At 44.7% G+C, this 19,713-nt stretch overlaps 1 protein-coding gene across 17 annotated transcripts in view; it reads left to right on the forward strand.

Annotated features, from left to right (window-relative positions):
- Positions 1-19,713, forward strand: part of LOC118370019 (target of Nesh-SH3-like) — a 65,095-nt gene that overhangs the window by 25,342 nt on the left and 20,040 nt on the right. For 5 of the 17 annotated variants that reach the window (XM_052500376.1, XM_052500378.1, XM_052500379.1 and 2 more), the window contains exons 1-2: positions 7,744-7,941; positions 18,010-18,185. In XM_052500376.1, the coding sequence (XP_052356336.1) occupies positions 7,862-7,941; positions 18,010-18,185 (256 nt within the window). In that variant the 5' untranslated portion in view covers positions 7,744-7,861. Of the gene's footprint in view, positions 1-7,741; positions 7,942-18,005; positions 18,186-19,713 lie in introns of those variants that run through there. The other 12 variants (XM_052500373.1, XM_052500375.1, XM_052500384.1 and 9 more) reach the window with 6 other exon arrangements.

The raw sequence follows: 19,713 nt of genomic DNA on the forward strand, positions 1-19,713 counted from the left end.
AAATCTGAAAAGATTTAGCATTTTTTAGGTTTATCTCCTTCTGTGTACTTTAGTATTGTTTATTTCTGTAAAGTAATTCTTCCTCTTGAATACAGACAGGAGTAACAGAAGTCGTTGTATTCTTTATTTCTGTCTTCCCTAACTTTCATCCAGTGACAAAGATACGAGAATGCACATGCCTAGCCTGCAGAGTTGTACAGCCTGACTACACGTGTACCTGGGAACCCATTCAGGGCATATGGAAAAGAATACCAGCCAATTCATCCCATAACTACCCCATTAGTGGTCACTCACCTGAGACCCATAGATTAAGTTGTGTTGGAAAGGCAATGTGAGGTAATCCAGCTGGGACATCTCTGGGTGAAAGGGAATACTTCCTCACAGTTCACAAGTCACGGGAGAACATTTGTACACCATCATCCCAACAGTATGTATCTCTCTTTGTCTGTCTGCCTGTCTGTCTGTCTGTCTGTCTGTCTGTCTGTCTGTCTGTCTGTCTGTCTGTCTGTCTGTCTGTCTGTCTGTCTGTCTGTCACCTACTCTTCCCAGACATAGGAGAGGGAAACAAAGGGGCCATTGAGGAGGGATGGTTTTCCTTGTAAATAGAGTAGAGAATAGAACAGAGGTTTATTTTTTAAGTTGAGCAACCTTGTCAGTGGATTGGAGAGCAATCCAGTCTTTCCAGTGGTTTCGTCATCATGGTGTTGTGGTGCAGGTGCTGCTCCCACTCTGTACCACTAAACACTGGGATGCTTTGGCTGAAGAAACGCTTCAATTGTTTTAAGACTCCCATTCACAACAACAACGGCCCCTATCAATTTGAGCCTGTGGAAACTTGTCCTCAGATTCAAAGAAGGATAATGTTTTTTTTTCTTCTGTGGTCGAATTCAGTTTGATACTGTATGGGCATGTACAGTGGGGAGAACACGTATTTGATACACTGCCGATTTTGCAGGTTTTCCAACTTACAAAGCATGTAGAGGTCTGTAATTTTTTATCATAGGTACACTTCAACTGTGTGAGACATTGTATGATTTTTAAGTAATTAATTTGCATTTTATTGCATGACATACGTATTTGATCACCTACCAACCAGTAAGAATTCCGGCTCTCACAGACCTGTTAGTTTTTCTTTAAGAAGCCCTCCTGTTCTCCACTCATTACCTGTATTAACTGCACCTCTTTGAACTCATAACCTCATTACACTCAATCAAACAGACTCCAACCTCTCCACAATGGCCAAGACCAGAGCGCTGTGTAAGGACATCAGGGTTAAAATTGTAGACCTGCACAAGGCTGGGATGGGCTACAGAACAATAGGCAAGCAGCTTGGTGAGAAGGCAACAACTGTTGGCGCAATTATTAGAAAATGGAAGAAGTTCAAGATGACGGTCAATCACCCTCGGTCTGGGGCTCCATGCAAGATCTCACCTCGTGGGGCATCAATGATCATGAGGAAGGTGAGGGATCAGCCCAGAACTACACGGCAGGACCTGATCAATGACCCGAAGAGAGCTGGGACCACAGATTCAAAGAAAACCATTAGTAACACACTACGCCGTCATGGACTAAAATCCTGCAGTGCACGCAAGATCCCCCTGCTCAAGCCAGCGCATGTTCAGGCCCGTCTGAAGTTTGCCAACGACCATCTGGATGATCCAGAGGAGGAATGGCAGAAGATCATGTGATCTGATGAGACAAAAATATAGCTTTTTGGTCTAAACTCCACTCGCCGTATTTGGAGGAAGAAGAAGGAGTACAACCCCAAGAACACCATCCTAACCGTGAAGCATGGACGTGGAAACATCAGTCTTTGGGGATTATTTTCTGCAAAGGGGACAGGACGACTGCACTGTATTGAGGGGAGGATGGATGGGGCCATGTATCGTGAGATCTTGGCCAACAACCTCCTTCCCTCAGTAAGAGCATTGAAGATGGCTCGTGGCTGGGTCTTCCAGCATGACAACGACCTGAAACACACAGCCAGGGTAACTAAGGAGTGGCTCCGTAAGAAGCATCTCAAGGTCCTGGAGTGGCCTAGCCAGTCTCCAGTCCTGAACCCAATAGAAAATCTTTGGAGGGAGCTGAAAGTCCGTATTGCCCAGCAACAGCCCCGAAACCTGAAGAATCTGGAGAAGGTCTGTATGGAGGAGTGGGCCAAAATCTCTGCTGCAGTGTGTACAAACCTGGTCAAGGTGGCCAGCTAAAGGGTAATCAAGCCTTAGCTTGTGTCCCATGCCCAATTAAGATGTCCCACGGGACTATGCAAGGCAGGGGCGTCCTCTTCCCTGAGCCAGCCATACAGCTGACCGCATACCTCATATGCCCTCCTCAAGTTGGAGGGATCTGAATTGGGTTCTCAGGTGGGGGTGGGGGGTCATGAGGTTATAGCCCAGCAAGGGTCCTTCCGTTTGATCCAGATCCACTGGCTGCCTCTTTCAGCTGCTTGAGAAACTGCTCTGACGGTCTGCCGCAGAGCCTGTCCATGGATTCCAAGTTCTTTCAGCAACCTGATGATGGAAGAAGCCACGAATCCTCTGCATCCCACTTCAACTGGCCAGACCTTTGCATTCCAGCCACGCTGAGTTGCGTCTCCTGCCAACTCTGTGTAACGCAGTTTCTTACGCTCGTAGGCCTCTTCAACAGAGTTTTCCCACGGGACTGTGAGCTCTATGATGTACACAGCCTTTCGTGAAGGGGACCAGAGTACCATGTCTGGCCTAAGGTTGGTAGAAGCAATCTCAGGTGGAAAAATGAGTTGCTGGCCAATATCGACAAGCATCTTCCAGTCCCGGGCCATGGCTAGGTGTCCAGTTTCTGGCTTTGTAGGAGGATACTTGGGCCTTTTCTGTCCCTCCCGGATGAATGTTGTTGTTTTGACAGGATTGCTTGTTTTTGGAGGTAATGAATTGGTTGCACTCCTCTTGGTCTCAAGTGCAGCAGCCAGGCTCTTGAGGACCCGATTGTGCCTCCAGGTGTAGCGGCCTTGTGAGAGGCTGGTCTTGCAACCTGTCATTATATGCCTGAGAGTCGCTGGAGCTGGGCAGAGGGGGCAGGTCGAGTCCTCGCCATACCATTGATGTAGATTTTTTGGTGATGGAAGCACATCATAAACAGCTCTTATGATGAAGCTGATGTTGCTTGCCTCCATTTGCCAAAGCTCACTCCAGTTGATCTTTCTCCTCTCCAGGCCTTCCCACCGCGTCCATTGCCCTTGTTTAGCAAGAGAGACAGCCTTTGCACTTCTTGCAGTCTCCTCCTGTCTGCGCACCTCCTCGACCACCAGCTTCCTGCGTTCAGATGTTGTTGCCTTATGGAACGTTGGTTTGCTTGCTGCCAGGCCAAAGCCTCCTCTTCCATGCTGGATATTCCCCACAATGTCTTGGTGTCTCAGGGCTGATGTTGCTTGCTGCACAGCCTTGGATGATGTCCATTTCCGTCCAGTTTGTAGAAGAGGTGCAGCCTTGCTAATGGTCTGGTCTTTGGAGTCCTTCAATGTCATCTGAAGTCTTACTTTAGAGCACTTGTACTCCTCCGTTAGACTTGTAAGAGGTAGTTCAAGGACCCCTTTGCCATAGAGGCCAATGTTACTCAGGCATCGTGGGACACCCAGCCATTTCTTCACGTATGAGGTAATGGTTCGCTCCATCTTCTCCACTGTTGTTATTGGGACCTCATAGACGGTGAGTGGCCATATTACCCGGGGGAGAAGTCCAAACTGTAGGCACCAAAGCTTGAGCCTCCCAGGCAGTAGGGTCTTGTTGATGTTCTCAAGACCGTCGGCGATGTCCTGCCTTACTTGCTGCACTTGATCTTTATCCCGGAGGCTTTCGTTGTACCATCTACCCAGGCTCTTGATGGGTTGCTCAGATACCGTTGGTATCGGGTCATCTCCAATGCAGAACCTCACATCTTTAAGCTGTCCCTTGACTATGGAGATGCTTCGAGATTTGCTTGGCTTGATTTTCATCCGGGCCCACTTGATGTTATCCTGCAGTTTTGCAAGTAGCCGCCTGGTGCATGCTGCAGTGGTGGTCAGTATAGTCATGTCATCCATGTATGCTCGGATAGGTGGGAGACGGAGCCCTTCCTTGGTTCTCTCACCGCCGACCACCCATCTCGATGCCCTGATGATGACTTCCATGGCCATAGTGAAGGCCAGAGGAGAAATTGTACAGCCTGCCATTATGCCTACTTCCAAGCGCTGCCATCTTGTTGTGAAGTCAGGTGTTGTGAAACACAATTGCAGGTCTTGGAAATAGGCCTTTACCAGTGTAGTGATGGGTTCTGGTACGTGGAAAATGTTGAAGGATTCCCAGAGGAGTTCATGGGGAACTGAGCCAAAGGCATTGGCCAGGTCGAGGAAGATGACATAGAGGTCTCTCTTGTCCTTCTTAGCTGTTTGGATCTGGTGCCAAATCATACTAGTATGTTCCAGGCAACCAGAGAAACCAGGAATGCCTGCTTTCTGTACAGATGTATCAATGTACTTGTTCCTTTCCAGATAAGTGGACAGCCTCTGTGCTATTATACTGAAAAAGATCTTCCCTTCGACGTTGAGAAGGGAGATTGGTCGGAATTGACTGATGTCTGTCGCATCCTTCTCTTTCGGGATTAGCACACCACCAGCCCTTCACCATGCCTTTGGTATTATTTCCTTCTGCCACACTATCCTCATGAGCCTCCAAAGAAAGCGTAGAACATCCGGGCGTTCTTGTAGAGCTTGTATGGTACTCCATTAGGCCCAGGAGCAGAGGCCGCTCTTGCTCTTCGGACAACGTTCTCTACTTCCCTCCATTTTGGAGGGTCAGTGTCCAGATTGAATTCTGGTGGTTGAATAGGTGGGATGTCATGTGGGATGACTATCTGCTCATGCCTTTTCATGTCCTGGTGGACATTTTCCAGATGTTCTTCCAGTTCAGGCTTTGGAGTTTTTAGGATTCCACACTTTTCCTTTGCGAAGAGATCTTTGACAAACTTAAAGGGGTTTTTATAGAACCGTGTTCTTGAGTGTACCTTCTTCTTATGAAGTTTCCTTAAGTTTTCCATACGTAGAATGTATGCACACATGACTGTAAGTCGCTTTGGATAAAAGCGTCTGCTAAATGGCATATATTATATTATTATTATTATTTTCCGCTCTTCGCAAGGTTGCCAGCCGACATTTAATGTCTGCTTGGAGTAGCATGAGACCTCTCTCTGCCTCAGAGGCCTTCTTCCACTGCTTCCTCAGCTGCCTTCTCTCTCTGACAAGTATCTCGATCTCCTGCTGTCTCCTAGATTTGGCTGGCGGGGGTGGTGTCTTGCCACTTCTCCTTTCGTTTACTCCAAAGCGCTCTTCTCCGTAGTGGTAGATAATGTCTCCCATCCTTTCAAGCTTTTTCTCTGCTGTTCCTACCTGTTGTTCCAAGATTTTTGTCAGGTCGTTGTTGATTGTTTCCCACTCTCTCTTTTCAACAGCTTTGGGCCACTTCACACTCGGTCTGTGCCCTTTGATCTTTTCCTCTTTTAGAGGTCTCTGTGGTTGGGTGAGTTCATCCACCGGCATTTCTGTGCTTGTGTTATCCTCCTCAGTTACAGGGGTGCTGATGCTCTGCGAACTTTGGTTTGCGTCCCGTCGCTGTGCTTCATTCATTCATTAAATATTAAGTTCTGCTTTTCTGATGTATCAAATACTTGTCATGCAATAAAATGCAAAATAATTACTTAAAAATCATACAATGTGATTTTCTGGATTTTTAGATTGGATTTTTAGATTCCGTCTCGCAGTTTAAGTGTACCTATGATAGAAATTACAGACCTCTACATGCTTTGTAAGTAGGAAAATCAGCAAAATCAGCAGTGTATCAAATACTTGTTCTCCCCACTGTACGTACACAGACATACTGTTTTAATGATGATTTACAAACAATCAAGCTTTGGTCTTAAACACTTTGTTCAATAGTCTAAATGAGATCAATTAAGCAAAACAACAACAACAAAACAATCAATTGTTTATTATCTGAAGCCAATAAACACCTATGTTTTTCTCACAAATTTCAAGTGGTGCTTGATATTCAGAACTCAATGTACAAAACAATAAGTCACATCAATTAATGACCATCATTAGCAGTGAAATGTTCATAGAGACTGTGATCTACCCCTATAGGAAGTGCACAAACCCAAGAACGATCTGTACCTTACTGTCAGAGTTAAACATTAATGGGTCACTCAACCATTGAGACATTATCCAAATTGGCAGAACAATGTGAGAGACGTGCTCTGAGGTAAAACTTTTTATTGGGGACAAACTCCGGTCAGGCAATAACAACATTATTGTTCGCAGTCAAGAGGAGAAAAAGGAGCCTGAAGTTTCACAACTGTACAGGACTTGGGCAGCGGCGGACTGGACATCTGGCATCTCGGCCAAATGGCAGATGGGCCTGTCCATTTAGCCTAGTGGGCCTGCCAAACCTTTTTTACACAACATGATCACTATCTGGCTAATAATGGTGGCCTCAAGGAAGAAATGGTCTGGTGTGGGGACCACAAGGAAGAAAGTGAGCCGGTGTATTAGAAATGCCAGGGCAGCTTTTAGGTCCCTGTCTGCCCCTCAGCTTGGGTGTTGACTTTGGTTACCTGCATGTCAACGCTTGTTGGTCACTGTGTCTCTGGCAGGAATGGTCCAATGAGTGCGAGGGGTTCATGTCTTTCCCAAGTTTCAACATTGCATTTTTCCCTTAACAGCCTTTCTTTATTTTAAAGTCAGAATATGTGTGCTGTGGTTTCTGTTATTTATACTTCTGGCGGTCAGTCAGTCACCAGTTAATTTGTCCATTGTGTAAAATCTGGATTTGGTGATTTAGTGGACGGCAGCATGAATCATGAATACGCCTCTATTCAGTTCCTGTGGGATTGAGCAGAGGCAGGCGCTCTGTCTGGAACAGCTGTCTCCACCAGTCGGTATCCTGTCGCATGTGATGGCACGTGTTGGTTGGATGGGGCTCCTAACATAATCAGCTTGAAGGAAGTGTGTGGATACCCCTCTTATTCCCTCCATCCCCTCCTCCTTCTCTCCTCTGTACTACCGCCCCTCATACCTCCTCTCTGTCAGGGGCTGGACTTCTTGGAGGGAGAGCATGGTCACTGCCTCCCAAAGAGCTCCAGTGGAGGTTGGATTTGGATACCCTTTGGCGCTCCTCCACCCGTGTCATTTGTGCTCAGAGAGAATGTACTGTGATGTTGTGTAGTGTGTTCCAAAAGAAAATGGCTTAAAAACATGGTACTGGTTCGTCTGCACAGTGTGCACATGTTGGGCAGAGGTGGGGATGGGAGTGTGCCATACAAACTACACTGCATGAGTTTAGCTTTACCTCCAAGGCCATAGGTTAGGATGGAGCGAGGGTGCCACTCCTGTGCTCCTCCTGTGCCACCACCCTGTTTTGCCCACCACATTGGCGCCTCCTGGAATCTACATTGCAATAGCACTTGAGTTGAACAGAGGATAAATAAATAAATAATAAATATAAATACAAAAATAACACATAAGAGGAGGAGGGCTGGAGGAGGAGGAAGGGGAGGGGAAAACCGGGTGGCTGATACAAAAAAGGAGGGAGGGGAAAAAAAAGAGGGAAACATTTCAGCGAGATTCCACACATTAAGCCACCCACCTAGGAATAGTGTGTGTGGGGTTGGGTTGTGACATCACCAGTCCCCTCCCACCCCCACCCCACTCCTATGCTGCTAGTATAGATGCTTCGTGGTCCGGTGGTCCTCTCCACTCCACAGTGTTTCCACGGAGCGCTGCACAAGCCCTAAATTGAGCTGCTACCTTAGTGAAGTTGTCCAGCATCCCTGTCCAGAGAGCTCTATTGCAGGCACCATGCTCCTCAGAGTCTCTCTCCTGCTCCTCTCTGGATCCATTCTCCTCAACTGCATCCCTGCACAGAGGATTAGAGGCAAGTGCACAGATTGGCCATTCTGTAAAGTCAGGTGTATTGTGTTTCTGGATAGTATGGTTTTGTGTTACATGTTTTATGTATAGTTTTGAGCATGCATATTATGTTTTTGCCAATGCATGTGTGATGGAAAGTGTTTTGGTGTTGTTGATGCTTATCATTGTGCATTGTGCACAATGCAAATGTTTTGCTGACTTTGCATGTGTTCTCCTAATGCCATTCACGTTGTATAGAAAGAAATAGCTTGCCAAAACCAAATTGCAATGTGTACATGGGTAGGGTTTTCATGGTCCAGTTGGTCCAGTTTGTAATGTCCCATGAAATTATCGCAAAAGTATTGACCAAAATGTTTAGGACATTGCATAACGTGTAGAGTTGTGCAGACTTGACTGCAGCGAAACCACAGTGTGAATGGCAGACGCTTTCATCCAAGCTATTTACTGACCATAAATGCAAAGCATTTAGATTCAGGCGCAAAACCATTGTATATCTGTCTTGCAACTTGTAGCTGTGACTGTGCAAGATTTTTTTCTAAACGTAATGAAAAGCAGAAGTTTGGTTGTTACCGGTACGTAGATTATGTTTCCTTGAATTCTTTTCTGATGCTTTTTGGTCTCACTGTAGAATTGTAATGTCTGATTGAAGCTTGGATTGCCTCTTGTTAGAGATCATGTTCAGATGATGATGAACTGTTTGAGCTACAGGATGTTCAGCAGAGTACTGATTGTCCCATTAAACATACAGTAGTTATGCAATATGATGAATTTACTCTCCTAGAAATGAAAAGGGAAATGTCAGGCTAAAAACAATGGATGATCGATACACTGTATTAGCTCACATGCAAACACTCGCCAATTTCAAACATTTTTTTAGCGGCAGTGTGTATGTGAATAGTAAAACAACAAAAAGTCATAGAAGTGAGGACGTTTCGCCTGTTCTCACTTGTAAAAAGGCTATTTTAGGCTTAGGGGTTAGTTTTATGGTTAGAATTAGGATTTTTAATGGGAATGAATTGTTGATGCCAAAAAAGTCCTCACAAGTATAGTAGGACAACGCTGTGTGTGTGTGTGTGTGTGTGTGTGTGTGTGTGTGTGTGTGTGTGTGTGTGTGTGTGTGTGTGTGTGTGTGTGTGTGTGTGTGTGTGTGTGTGTGTGTGTGTGTGTGTGTGTGTGTGTGTGTGTGTGTGTGTGTGTGTGTGTGTGTGTGTGTATATATATCTCTGCCTGTTGGTTGTCTTGGGGTGTTTCTTGGACAGGTTCCCATGATTAAAATAAAGTGAATCTGTGTGAGCGCCACTCTGTTTGTTGACTAGAAATCTTATCCTAATGATCATTTTGCTGCTGTCCAGTGGACTTCCCTGAGGATGTAGCCTTGTGATTGCGGTGTCTATCAATGATATTCTAACACCGCTGGGAGGGGTTTGGTTTGGTTAGTTTTGGGTTTGGGCCAACATCTCCCCTCTGCACACTCCACAATGTCAGGCAGAGAAGCTTCTTGTTAAACATGTTGTAGAAGATTCAAGTGTCCGCTTTGCTTTCCGTGCGGCGGTGTCTCCTTTCTGCACATGGTTGAGGTGTTACGTGTATATTCCGGAGTACATGCGGGGGTGGTGGGGGTACATTGTAAACAGGTAACATGTGTGTACCTGAGTATCTGAGCTCGGAGTATGTTGAATCTGTGGTTGTGCAGGCAGCTGGAGACGTGGTTGTGCCCCCAGCTCTTCACGCATGGTCAAACTTCATTAGAGGAGATGAAAGAGAGACGGCTCAGTCTCACACCAAGCCACTCATCAGTTGTGCTATAGTGCTCGGTGCAAATATACCCTACCTTCACACTGTTTAACTACCATCTCTTTGGTGAGGATGGGAGCGGAGAGGCGGGGGCTGTTGTGCCCCACTACTGTGGCATGATGAGGTGGGATGGGAAGCTCTACGAATGAAAGGGTGAAGTTGGACTCATGCCAGATGGACACAGTCAAAGAGAATACAGTAGGAGTGCACGTGTGTGTTTTTCAACATGTGTCCATGCATGTGCTTATACAGTATGTGCTGCCAGTGAACGCCCCTGCAGTTATGGAGTGAATCAACAGCTGTAGAGCGTTGAGATCAAGTCCATCTAAATGTGACTGGACAATATATGCTATATGAACCCAGAGAAGCTATGAGGGACGATTTATGTTCCATATAGCCATGAGGTAAAATGCTACTGGAGAGTAAATTTAGAAAAGTAGTGTCTGGAGATTTAAGGGACTTTTGTTACAGATGTGTCATTTTAATTAAGAAGGTAAAGGTATGCTCAATTTGGGAGAAATGAAAGGACCATGTTCCACAACAGAATGTACTGTAAGTGTTTCAAGGTTTGGTTTGAGTGAAGTTTGTTAGTTCCTTATTCAATATACAAAACAAACAAACACAACGATTTGGGATATTGCTGGAAGAGAAGTTGTTTCTGACCAACATATCTCAAAGTCTGACAAAGGATTAGACGCTAGCTAGACTTTTTCCCTCAGCGCAATACCCTGAAGGCTGGCTGTTATTCACTTTAAGGGTCATGCAACCAAACCAACTGTTTTCACTTGTGATCAGCCTCACACTGAGTTCTGCTCTTGGGTCAATCAGCTGCAGTTGGAATGCCTTCAACTATGAAACACCACATCCGTGCCAAGAAACCACCATGCATGATTACACATGTCTTAAGTGTCAAACTTCCATGCTTTCCCACCATTTGAGAAGGCAACAGGATGCCAATGCCAATCTGTAGAACAAACAACCCAAAGATAGCTTAAGAGACTGAAGACGGACACTGATGATCGCACACAATCTGTCTCCTGAAGATTCACAGCCAAATCAAACATGCCTGTTGCTAATGCTTAAAAATCTTTTTTTTTTCTATACAACTTTGTTACTGGGAATTCTTAATATCAACGATGCCTCTCTATCATACAAACTCAATGCATTTTATGCACACTTTGACAACAACAACATCGTTCCCGGGCGTGAGGGCCATCACCGTCTCAGAGGATTGGGTGATCTCGCTCTCTGAGGCCGATGTAAGAAAGGTCTTTAATCAGATCAATACCCGAAAGGCCGCGGGGACGGTATTCCAGGGCGCGTTCTCAGAGCATGCGCAGAATAGCTGGCATATTCACTGTAATTTTCAACCTCTCCTTGTCCCAGTCTGTAATCCCCACATTTTTTAAGATGACTAATCAAATCAAAGTTTATTTGTCACGTGCACCGAATACAACAGGTGTGAAATGCTTACTTACAGGCTCTAACCAATGGTGCGAAAGAAAAAGATGTGTGTGTGTGTGTGTGTGTGTGTGTGTGTGTGTGTGTGTGTGTGTGTGTGTGTGTGTGTGTGTGTGTGTGTGTGTGTGTGTGTGTGTGTGTGTAAGTAAAGAAATAAAACAACAGTAAGACATTTGAAAAAAATGGTAGCAAGGCTATATACAGACACCTGTTAGTCAGGCTTATTGAGGTAGTATGTACATGTAGGTATCGTTAAAGTGACTGTGCATATGTGATGAACAGAGAGTAGCAGTAGCATAAAAAGAGGGGTTGGTGAGTGGTGGGACACAATGCAGATAGCCCGGTTAGACATGTGCAGGAGCACTGGTTGGTCTGGCCAATTTAGGTAGTATGTACATGAATGTATAGTTAAAGTGACTATGCATATAAAATTAACAGAGAGTAGCAGCAGCGTAAAGAGGGGTTGGGGGGGGGCACACAATGCAAATAGTCCGGGTAACCATTTGGTTACCTGTTCAGGAGTCTTATGGCTTGGGTGTAAAAACTGTTGAGAAGCCTTTTTGTCCTAGACTTGGCACTCCGGTACCGCTTGCCATGCGGTAGTAGAGAGAACAGTCTATGACTGGGGTGGCTGGGGTCTTTGACAATTCTTAGGGCCTTCCTCTGACACCGCCTGGTGTAGAGGTCCTGGATGGCAGACAGCTTTGCCCCAGTGATGTACTGGGCCGTACACACTATCGTCTGAGGCCGAGCAATTGCCGTACCAGGCAGTGATGCAACCGGTCAGGATGCTCTCGATGTTGCATTCCTGTTCTCAAGAACTCTAAGGCTTCATGCCACAATGACTACCACCCTGTAGAACTCCCTTCTGTAATCTTGAAGTGCTTTGAGAGGCTGGTTATGACACACATTAACTCCACCATCCCAGACACCCTAGACATACTCCAATTTGCATACCACCCCAACAGATCCATAGATGACGCAATCTCAATTGCTCTCCACACTGCCCTCACCCACCTAGACAAGAGGAATACCTGTGTGTGAATGCTGTTCATTGACTACAGCTCAGTGTTCAACACCATTGTCCCCTCTAAGCTCGTCTCCATGCTTAGGACTCTGGGTCTGAACTTCTCCCTCTGCAACTGGATGCTGGACTTCCTGACGGGACGACCCCAGGTGGTGAGGGTAGGCAACATCACCTCCGTCATGCTGACCCTCAACACGAGGGCCCCACATGGGTGTGTGCTTAGTCCCCTCCTTTACTCCCGCTTCACCCACGACTGCGTGGCCACACACAACTCCAACACCATCCTCAAGTTTGCTGATGAGACATGATGTGGTAGACCTGATCACCGGCGACAATGAGGCCGCCTACAGGTAGGAGGTCAGTGACCTGGCAGTGTGGTGCCAGAGCAACAACCCCTCCCTCAAGACCAAGGAGCTGATAGTGGACTACAGGAAATGGAGGGGGCGAGTACACCAGCATCCACTTCGACGGGGCTGCAGTGGAGCAGGTCGAGAGCTTCAAGTTCCTCTGTGTCCAAATCATTAAAGACTTCAAATGGGCCAAAGACATGCGTACAGTCGTGAAGAATGCGCGACAGCACCTCTTCCCCCTCAGGAGGTTGAAAAAGTTTGGCATGGGCACTGAAATCCTCAAAAAGTTCTACATCTGTACCATTGAGAACATCTTAACTGTCTGCATCACTGCCTGTTAAGGCAGTAGCACCGCCCTCGATCGCATAGCGCTACAGAGGGTGGTGCGGGCAGCCCAGTACCTCACTGGGACCAAGCTCTCTGCCATACAGGACATCTATATCAGGCGGTGTGAAAGGAAGGTCCGGAAAATCATTAAATACTCCAACCACCCAAGACATAGACCATCCTCTCTGCTTCTGCAAGGCAAGCGGTACCGGTGCATTAAGTCTGACACCAACAGGATCTTGAACAGCTTCTATCCCCTAACCAAATAGCTACAAGGACTATCTGAGTTAACCTTGAATCTTTACTGAGCTTTTATCTCTATGCATACTCACACACCCATTCACTCCATAATCTGCTCACTCACGTATAATATGCACTCTACACGCACAAGCTGTTGCTACTCTGTTTATTATATATCCTAATGCTTAGTCACCATACCCCTGTACATACCTACCTCCATCACACCAGTATCCCTGCACATTGTAAATACAGTACAGTACTGGAACTGACCCTGTATGTAAGTATGCTTACTTACTTATTGTGTTCTTCATATTTATTGTGTGCTTTTTCTAGTATTACATTGTTATTGATTATTGCATTTTTGTTTGCAAGCAAGGCATTTCACTGCTCTTGTGCATGGTACATTAAAAACGTAAAACTTGAAACATTACTCAAGAGCAGGATAACTTTATTGACAACCGAACACAACATAGCTAACAAGCTTTCCAGCATGAAGGGGCTATTTTTTATGCAGGTTGGGATTTATTGGTATGACTCATGTAATGGAGGCAGCTCTGCAGTGTGGTCACTACACTCACACTCTTAGAAAAAAGGAGAACCCTTTTTGGTTCCAGATATATCCCTTTTGGGAATGTAGAACCCTCTGTAGAAAGGGTCTACATCATTTTTACAATATAGCCAAATTATGACTTTGCAGCTGCACTCTTAGGAAAAAAAGGTGCTATCTAGAACCCAAAAGGGTTCTTCGACTGTCACCATCGGAGAACCCTTGGAAGAACCATTTTTTGTTCCATGTAGAACCCTTTTGGTTCCAGGTAGAACCTTTCGGAGTTCCATGTAGAACCATTTCCACAGAGAGGTCTACATGGAACCCAAAAGAGCAACATAGAACCAAAAAGGGCTCTCCTATGGGGACAGCCAAATCATCCTTTTGGAACCCTTTTTTCTAAGGGAGTGGCGGAAATCTCTCAGTTCTGCCTCCAGGGAAAGATGGATGACAATACACGTCAACCTGCATTTTTGATGAGTAAGCCTTTCCACAAGCTTTAGTATACATTTATTGGTATTATGTAACATAATAATGTCTTCCACATTCTCCCCTGTAGCTAGAATCATTCTTCATCTGTATGTCTCCACAAGGGGTGAAGTGGTCATCTGGTCCTCTGTAAACACAGGAAAACACATTACAGTCCTTGTAAGTCTAGGGTCTCTTTAATAAAACCTTATGGATTTGCAGCTATAAAGCCAGAGACTGAAAACATCCTTCTTGTTAAATTAAAGGGAGTCAGCAATAACATGACAAGAGTCTTGAGGTAAGCAGAGGTTATGTCATGTTGCCGGGGAGATACCTTTATTAATGACAGTTAGAATCAAAGGCGCCACTAGAAATATGATCTTCGAAAGCAGAAACATGACAAGCAAAACATCCTTTCCCCTCCAATTATATTCCAAACAATTCAAGATTACTCTTTGGAGTTAAGCGGAGAAGAGAAATTAATTCAAGATTACTCTTTGGAGTTAAGCGGAGAAGAGAAATTAATTCAAGATTACTCTTTGGAGTTAAGTGGAGAAGAGAAATGGACACAAGTATCCATGTAAACAGTTAATTCACCCACACTGTAAAAAAAGTTGCACAATGTTGTTCTGATTCAGCAAACCCAGTGGGCTTTTAAATTCTTCCAAACCAAAAGTTCCTGGCAACTTCCGCAAAACCACCACACAAATATGGTTGTTTGTTTGTTTTACACTTCCTCATGTGGTTCTACAGCTGCACCATCAAGAGCATCCTGACCGGTTGCATCACCGCCTGGTTTGGCAACTGCTCGGCATCTGACGGCAAGGCGCTACAGAGGGTAGTGCGAACGGCCCAGTACATCACTGGGGCCAAGCTTCCTGCCATCCAGGACCTATATAATAGGCGGTGTCAGAGGAAAGCCCATAAAATTGTCAGAGACTCCAATCACCCAAGTTATAGACTGTTTTCTCTGCTACCACATGGCAAGTGGTACCGGAGCGCCAAGTCTAGGACCAAAAGGCTCCTCAACAGCTTCTATCCCCAAGCCATAAGACTGCTGAACAATTCATAAAATCACCACCGGACAATTTACATTCACCCCCCTCTTTTTGTACACTGCTGCAACTCGCTGTTTGTTTGTTACCAGTGCATAGTCACTTCGCCCCCACCTACATGTGCAGATTACCTCAACTACCATGCACACTGACTTGATACCAGTGCCACCTGCATATAGCCTCGTTATTGTTATTCTTATTGTGTTACTGTTTATTATTACTTTTTATTTTAGTCTATCCCTGTAAATATTTTCTTCTTCTTGAACTGCACTGTTGGTTAAAACTTATTAGGGCTGAGATCCTGCTAACGGGATCGATATGACAACAGCCAGTGAAAGTGCAGGGCGCAAAATTCAAAACAACAGAAATCTCATAATTAAAATTCCTCAGACATACAAGTATTTCACACCATTTTAAAGATACACTTCTTGTTAATCTCACCACAGTGTCCGATTTCAAATAGGCTCTATGGTCGAAAGCACCACAATCGATTATGTTAGGTCAGAGCCAAGTCACAGAAAAACAGCTATTTTTCCAGCCAAAGAGAGGAGTAAAAAAAAAACAGAAGTAGAGATAGAATTAATCACTAACCTTTGATCTTCATCAGCTGACACTCATAGGACTTCATCTTACACAAAACATGTATGTTTTGTTCGATAAAGTTCATATTTATATCAAAAAATCTCAGTATACATGTGCGCGTTATGTTCAGTAGTTCCAAAAACATCAATTTTGCAGAGAGCCACATCAATTTACAGAAATACTCATCATAAATGTTGATGAAAATACAAGTGCTATACATGGAACGTTAGATGCACTTCTCCTTAAAACAACCGCTGTGTCAGATTTTAAAAAAGCATTACGGAAAAAGCAAACCATGCAATAATCTGAGTACGGCACTCAGAGACCAAACAAGCCAAAAACATATCCGCCATATTGTGCAGTCAACAGAAGTCAGAAATAACATTATAAATATTCACTTACCGTTGATCTTCATCAGAATGCACTCCCAGGAATCCCAGTTTCACAATAAATGTTTGTTTTTGATAATGTCCATCATTTATGTCCAAATTCCTCCTTGTTGTTAGCGCGTTCAGCCCATTAATCCAAATTCATGACGCACGAGCAGACGAAATGTCAAAACGTTCCATTACAGTCCGTAGAAACATGTCAAACGATATATAGAATCAATCTTTAGGATGTTTTTAACATAAATCTTCAATAATGTTCCAACCGGAGAATTCCTTTGTCTGTAGAATTGCAATGGAACAGAGATCGCTCTCACGTGAATGAGCGTCACAAGCTCAAGGAATTCTGGCAGACCACTGACTCATTGCCCTCTCATTCGCCCCCACTTTACAGTAGAAGCATCAAACAAGGTTCTAAAGACTGTTGACATCTAGTGGAAGCCTTAGGAAGTGCAACATGACCAATACCCTACTGTATCTTCAATAGGGAATGAGTTGAAAGACGACCAACCTCAGATTTCCCACTTCCTGGTTGGATTTTTTCTCAGGTTTTTGCCTGCCATATGAGTTGTGTTATACTCACAGACATCATTCAAACAGTTGTAGAAACTTCAGAGTGTTTTCTATCAAAATATACTAATAATATTTTGGCAACTGGGACTGAGTAACAGGCAGTTTACTTTGGGCACCTTATTCATCCAAGCTACTCAATACTGCCCCAGCCATAAGAAGTTAAGTAAGCATTTTACGGTAAAGTCTACACTTGTTCTATTCGGCGCATGTGACAAATAAAGTTTGATTTGATTGAAGAGGTTCGTGGGTCATCGATAATGAAGGCACCAATATTATATCCAAGGTTCATCCCAAGTTTGCTCTGTGAATGTGAGTGATTAGGCTATCGTTAAAACCTAATTAATTCTCTGAGTGATGATTGGGGTTAGCTGGAGTGCCAGAACGCTCGCCTTGCCTCTTGCCTGCGTGGGCATTAAAAGGGCTGGCTGTTGACTGATGTGTGTGACGACAAAAAACTGCCACAACATCCTTTTCCAAACACCATCTTGATCCCCTTTATGTGGCATTTTAAGCCTGCTTTTCATTAGCATTTAACAGCCTCTTTAACCCAGCAGCTGAATCAGTCCAGTTCCTGCATGGTGGGAAACGGGAACCTGGTGGACAAGGGAAACGCTTTTCCGAAGCTAAAGAGCCTTATTACCAGGTTCAAATGAGCTCCATTACTCATGTTTAGGACATTTCCCAGACAGCTATTTAGCCTCTGTTCTTTAATAATTACTTTTCTGAACTCTTTGGAGCTCAACCTTCAAGAGTTACATCCTCCATTGCATTTCACCTTCTAATTTGACCTTTCCTGTGCTGATGCACTCCCTCAAGCCTGACAATATCAGTGGGTTTAAAGTCCTTTGGGTTTATCCTAATAGTCCAATTTTATGACTGATGAAGGGAATCAAGTATCCCATCTCCTGTATGCGTTCAGGGTAATATTGGCTGCAGTTGAAGAGTACTGCAGTCTGTTTCCTGAAAACCACAAACACAATCCTGTTTGATTAATCCCTTGGGTACCTGGGGAGAGGCAGCTGTTTATCTTGCAATTACCCCTAAATTAATCTGTGTCCAGAAGTTTTTCTAAATGCAGCACTTATAGATGCAATTCACAAATGCTCTGCACAGAATTTGCAATCTGCTCATGTTCATGTGAGGTGCTGAAGGTTAGCTGTGATGGAATGCACTAGCATCTTTAGGTGCAATGCACCACAGTTCAACTAATCATATCCTCAATGCAATTCAACTGTATTATTCTACTTGTTGCCCTTTAACAGTGAGAAGACAGAACATGAAGGTTCGCATCAACGCTACGGGCGACACCATCGTGATGAAGTTTGTCCGTCCCAACCCTGACACCAAGCTGGAGGGCTACATCCTGGGCTACGGCAGCAGCATGTTCTCTAAACAGTTCATCCAGCTGCCTGAGAATGGAGAGCCCTACGAGACTGAGATAGGTAAGACCAGTCTATGGTAAGACCACACACACACACACACACACACACACACACACACACACACACACACACACACACACACACACACACACACACACACACACACACACACACACACACACACACACACACACACACACACACACACACACACACACACACACACACACACACACACACACTAACCTATTGACTCTCAGGGATTCATCAGATAGTCATAACATAACAGTGTATATTGTATCTCCAACATACGTCAGTGTGGGGAGAAACCGTTCCTCTGAGAAACCTAGCAACTTGTCTTTGTAGAGCACAGAGATTCTCCAAACAGGGTGAAAAGGGCTGGAGTTACACTAAGCATGCCACAGTGTTTACTTTCCTCTTTAAAACCCTTTCCTGCAGCTCAATGGGTTCCATTCATCATCAACCACAGCCTCTCATGAGATACATCCCAGCATCCCAGCCCACTACGGCACCTTAGCAGGGCAGCACAGGGCCAGTGGAAGATTACTTTACAGCTTGTGTAGATCATCTATTGAGCGTGAAACCACATGCTTATGTTGGAATTCGAATGATACGCTGTTGCTTATTTTTCACTAAAATCACTTGAGTTAAAGTAAACATCGGAGTGTTTTCATATTTAAATCAAACAAATACGGTTCCTTTATTGCTGTTTTGTGTTGATCTGTTCGGATTTATGATAGGCACGAAATGAGAGCAGGTCAGGAACAAGTTTCCTCGTTGTATGAAAATGTCTCAATGGCCATTGGCTATGAAGTGTTAGAGTAGAAAGGAACCAGAGACTAAAGAGAATGGAACAACTCCCTTGGCTGGCTCCCCAATCAGTGAAAGGAGCACTGTTTGTTCAATGCAGAACTGCTTTTTAGTCACTTTTCCTTGAGCCCTTTCACCTGTGTGAGAGACAACAGAAGTGATCAAACATCATTTCTCACTGGTACAAGCTGTGACCTTCCATGTACAAAAACAATGACGACAAAGAGCTGAGTTAAATTGGTCTCAGGTGCCCCTTCAGAACACCTGAGAGAGCCCAGAGGGATCCAACGAGAGAGCAGAGGGTAGACAGAACCTTCTCAGCAATAATGACACACGTAGTAGTCCAATAGGATATGGTTGTGTTACTGTGACTCTCTGGGATCCTCTGCTGTGCTGACTCTTAACTTATTTAAAGTGTTTCCCCACACCCAACAGTTTGCTTTAGTTTAAGCAACCAAGTGACTATCATTTGCCCAATGCCCCACCCATAACATTGTGCCATCTTCGATCCATGCCAGCCTGCTCCTGCTCCTGGCATGCCAGCGCAGGTGCTCTGGCTTTATGTTAATCCATTGAACACCAGGACCTAGTCAGGCCCTTAGTGCTCCACCCTTCACATCCTGTCTATTTTGTTCCGTATAGTTATTCATTAATGAGCTCGCCATTCTCATGCAATAGAAACACAATCTTTTTGGATCACTGTTTTTATAGCACATTGAATCCAAGTGGCCAAATGTGTCTTAACTGTGTTCCAGAT

This window comes from Oncorhynchus keta, unplaced genomic scaffold (assembly GCF_023373465.1).
Source record: "Oncorhynchus keta strain PuntledgeMale-10-30-2019 unplaced genomic scaffold, Oket_V2 Un_contig_10373_pilon_pilon, whole genome shotgun sequence".
NCBI lineage: Eukaryota > Metazoa > Chordata > Actinopteri > Salmoniformes > Salmonidae > Oncorhynchus > Oncorhynchus keta.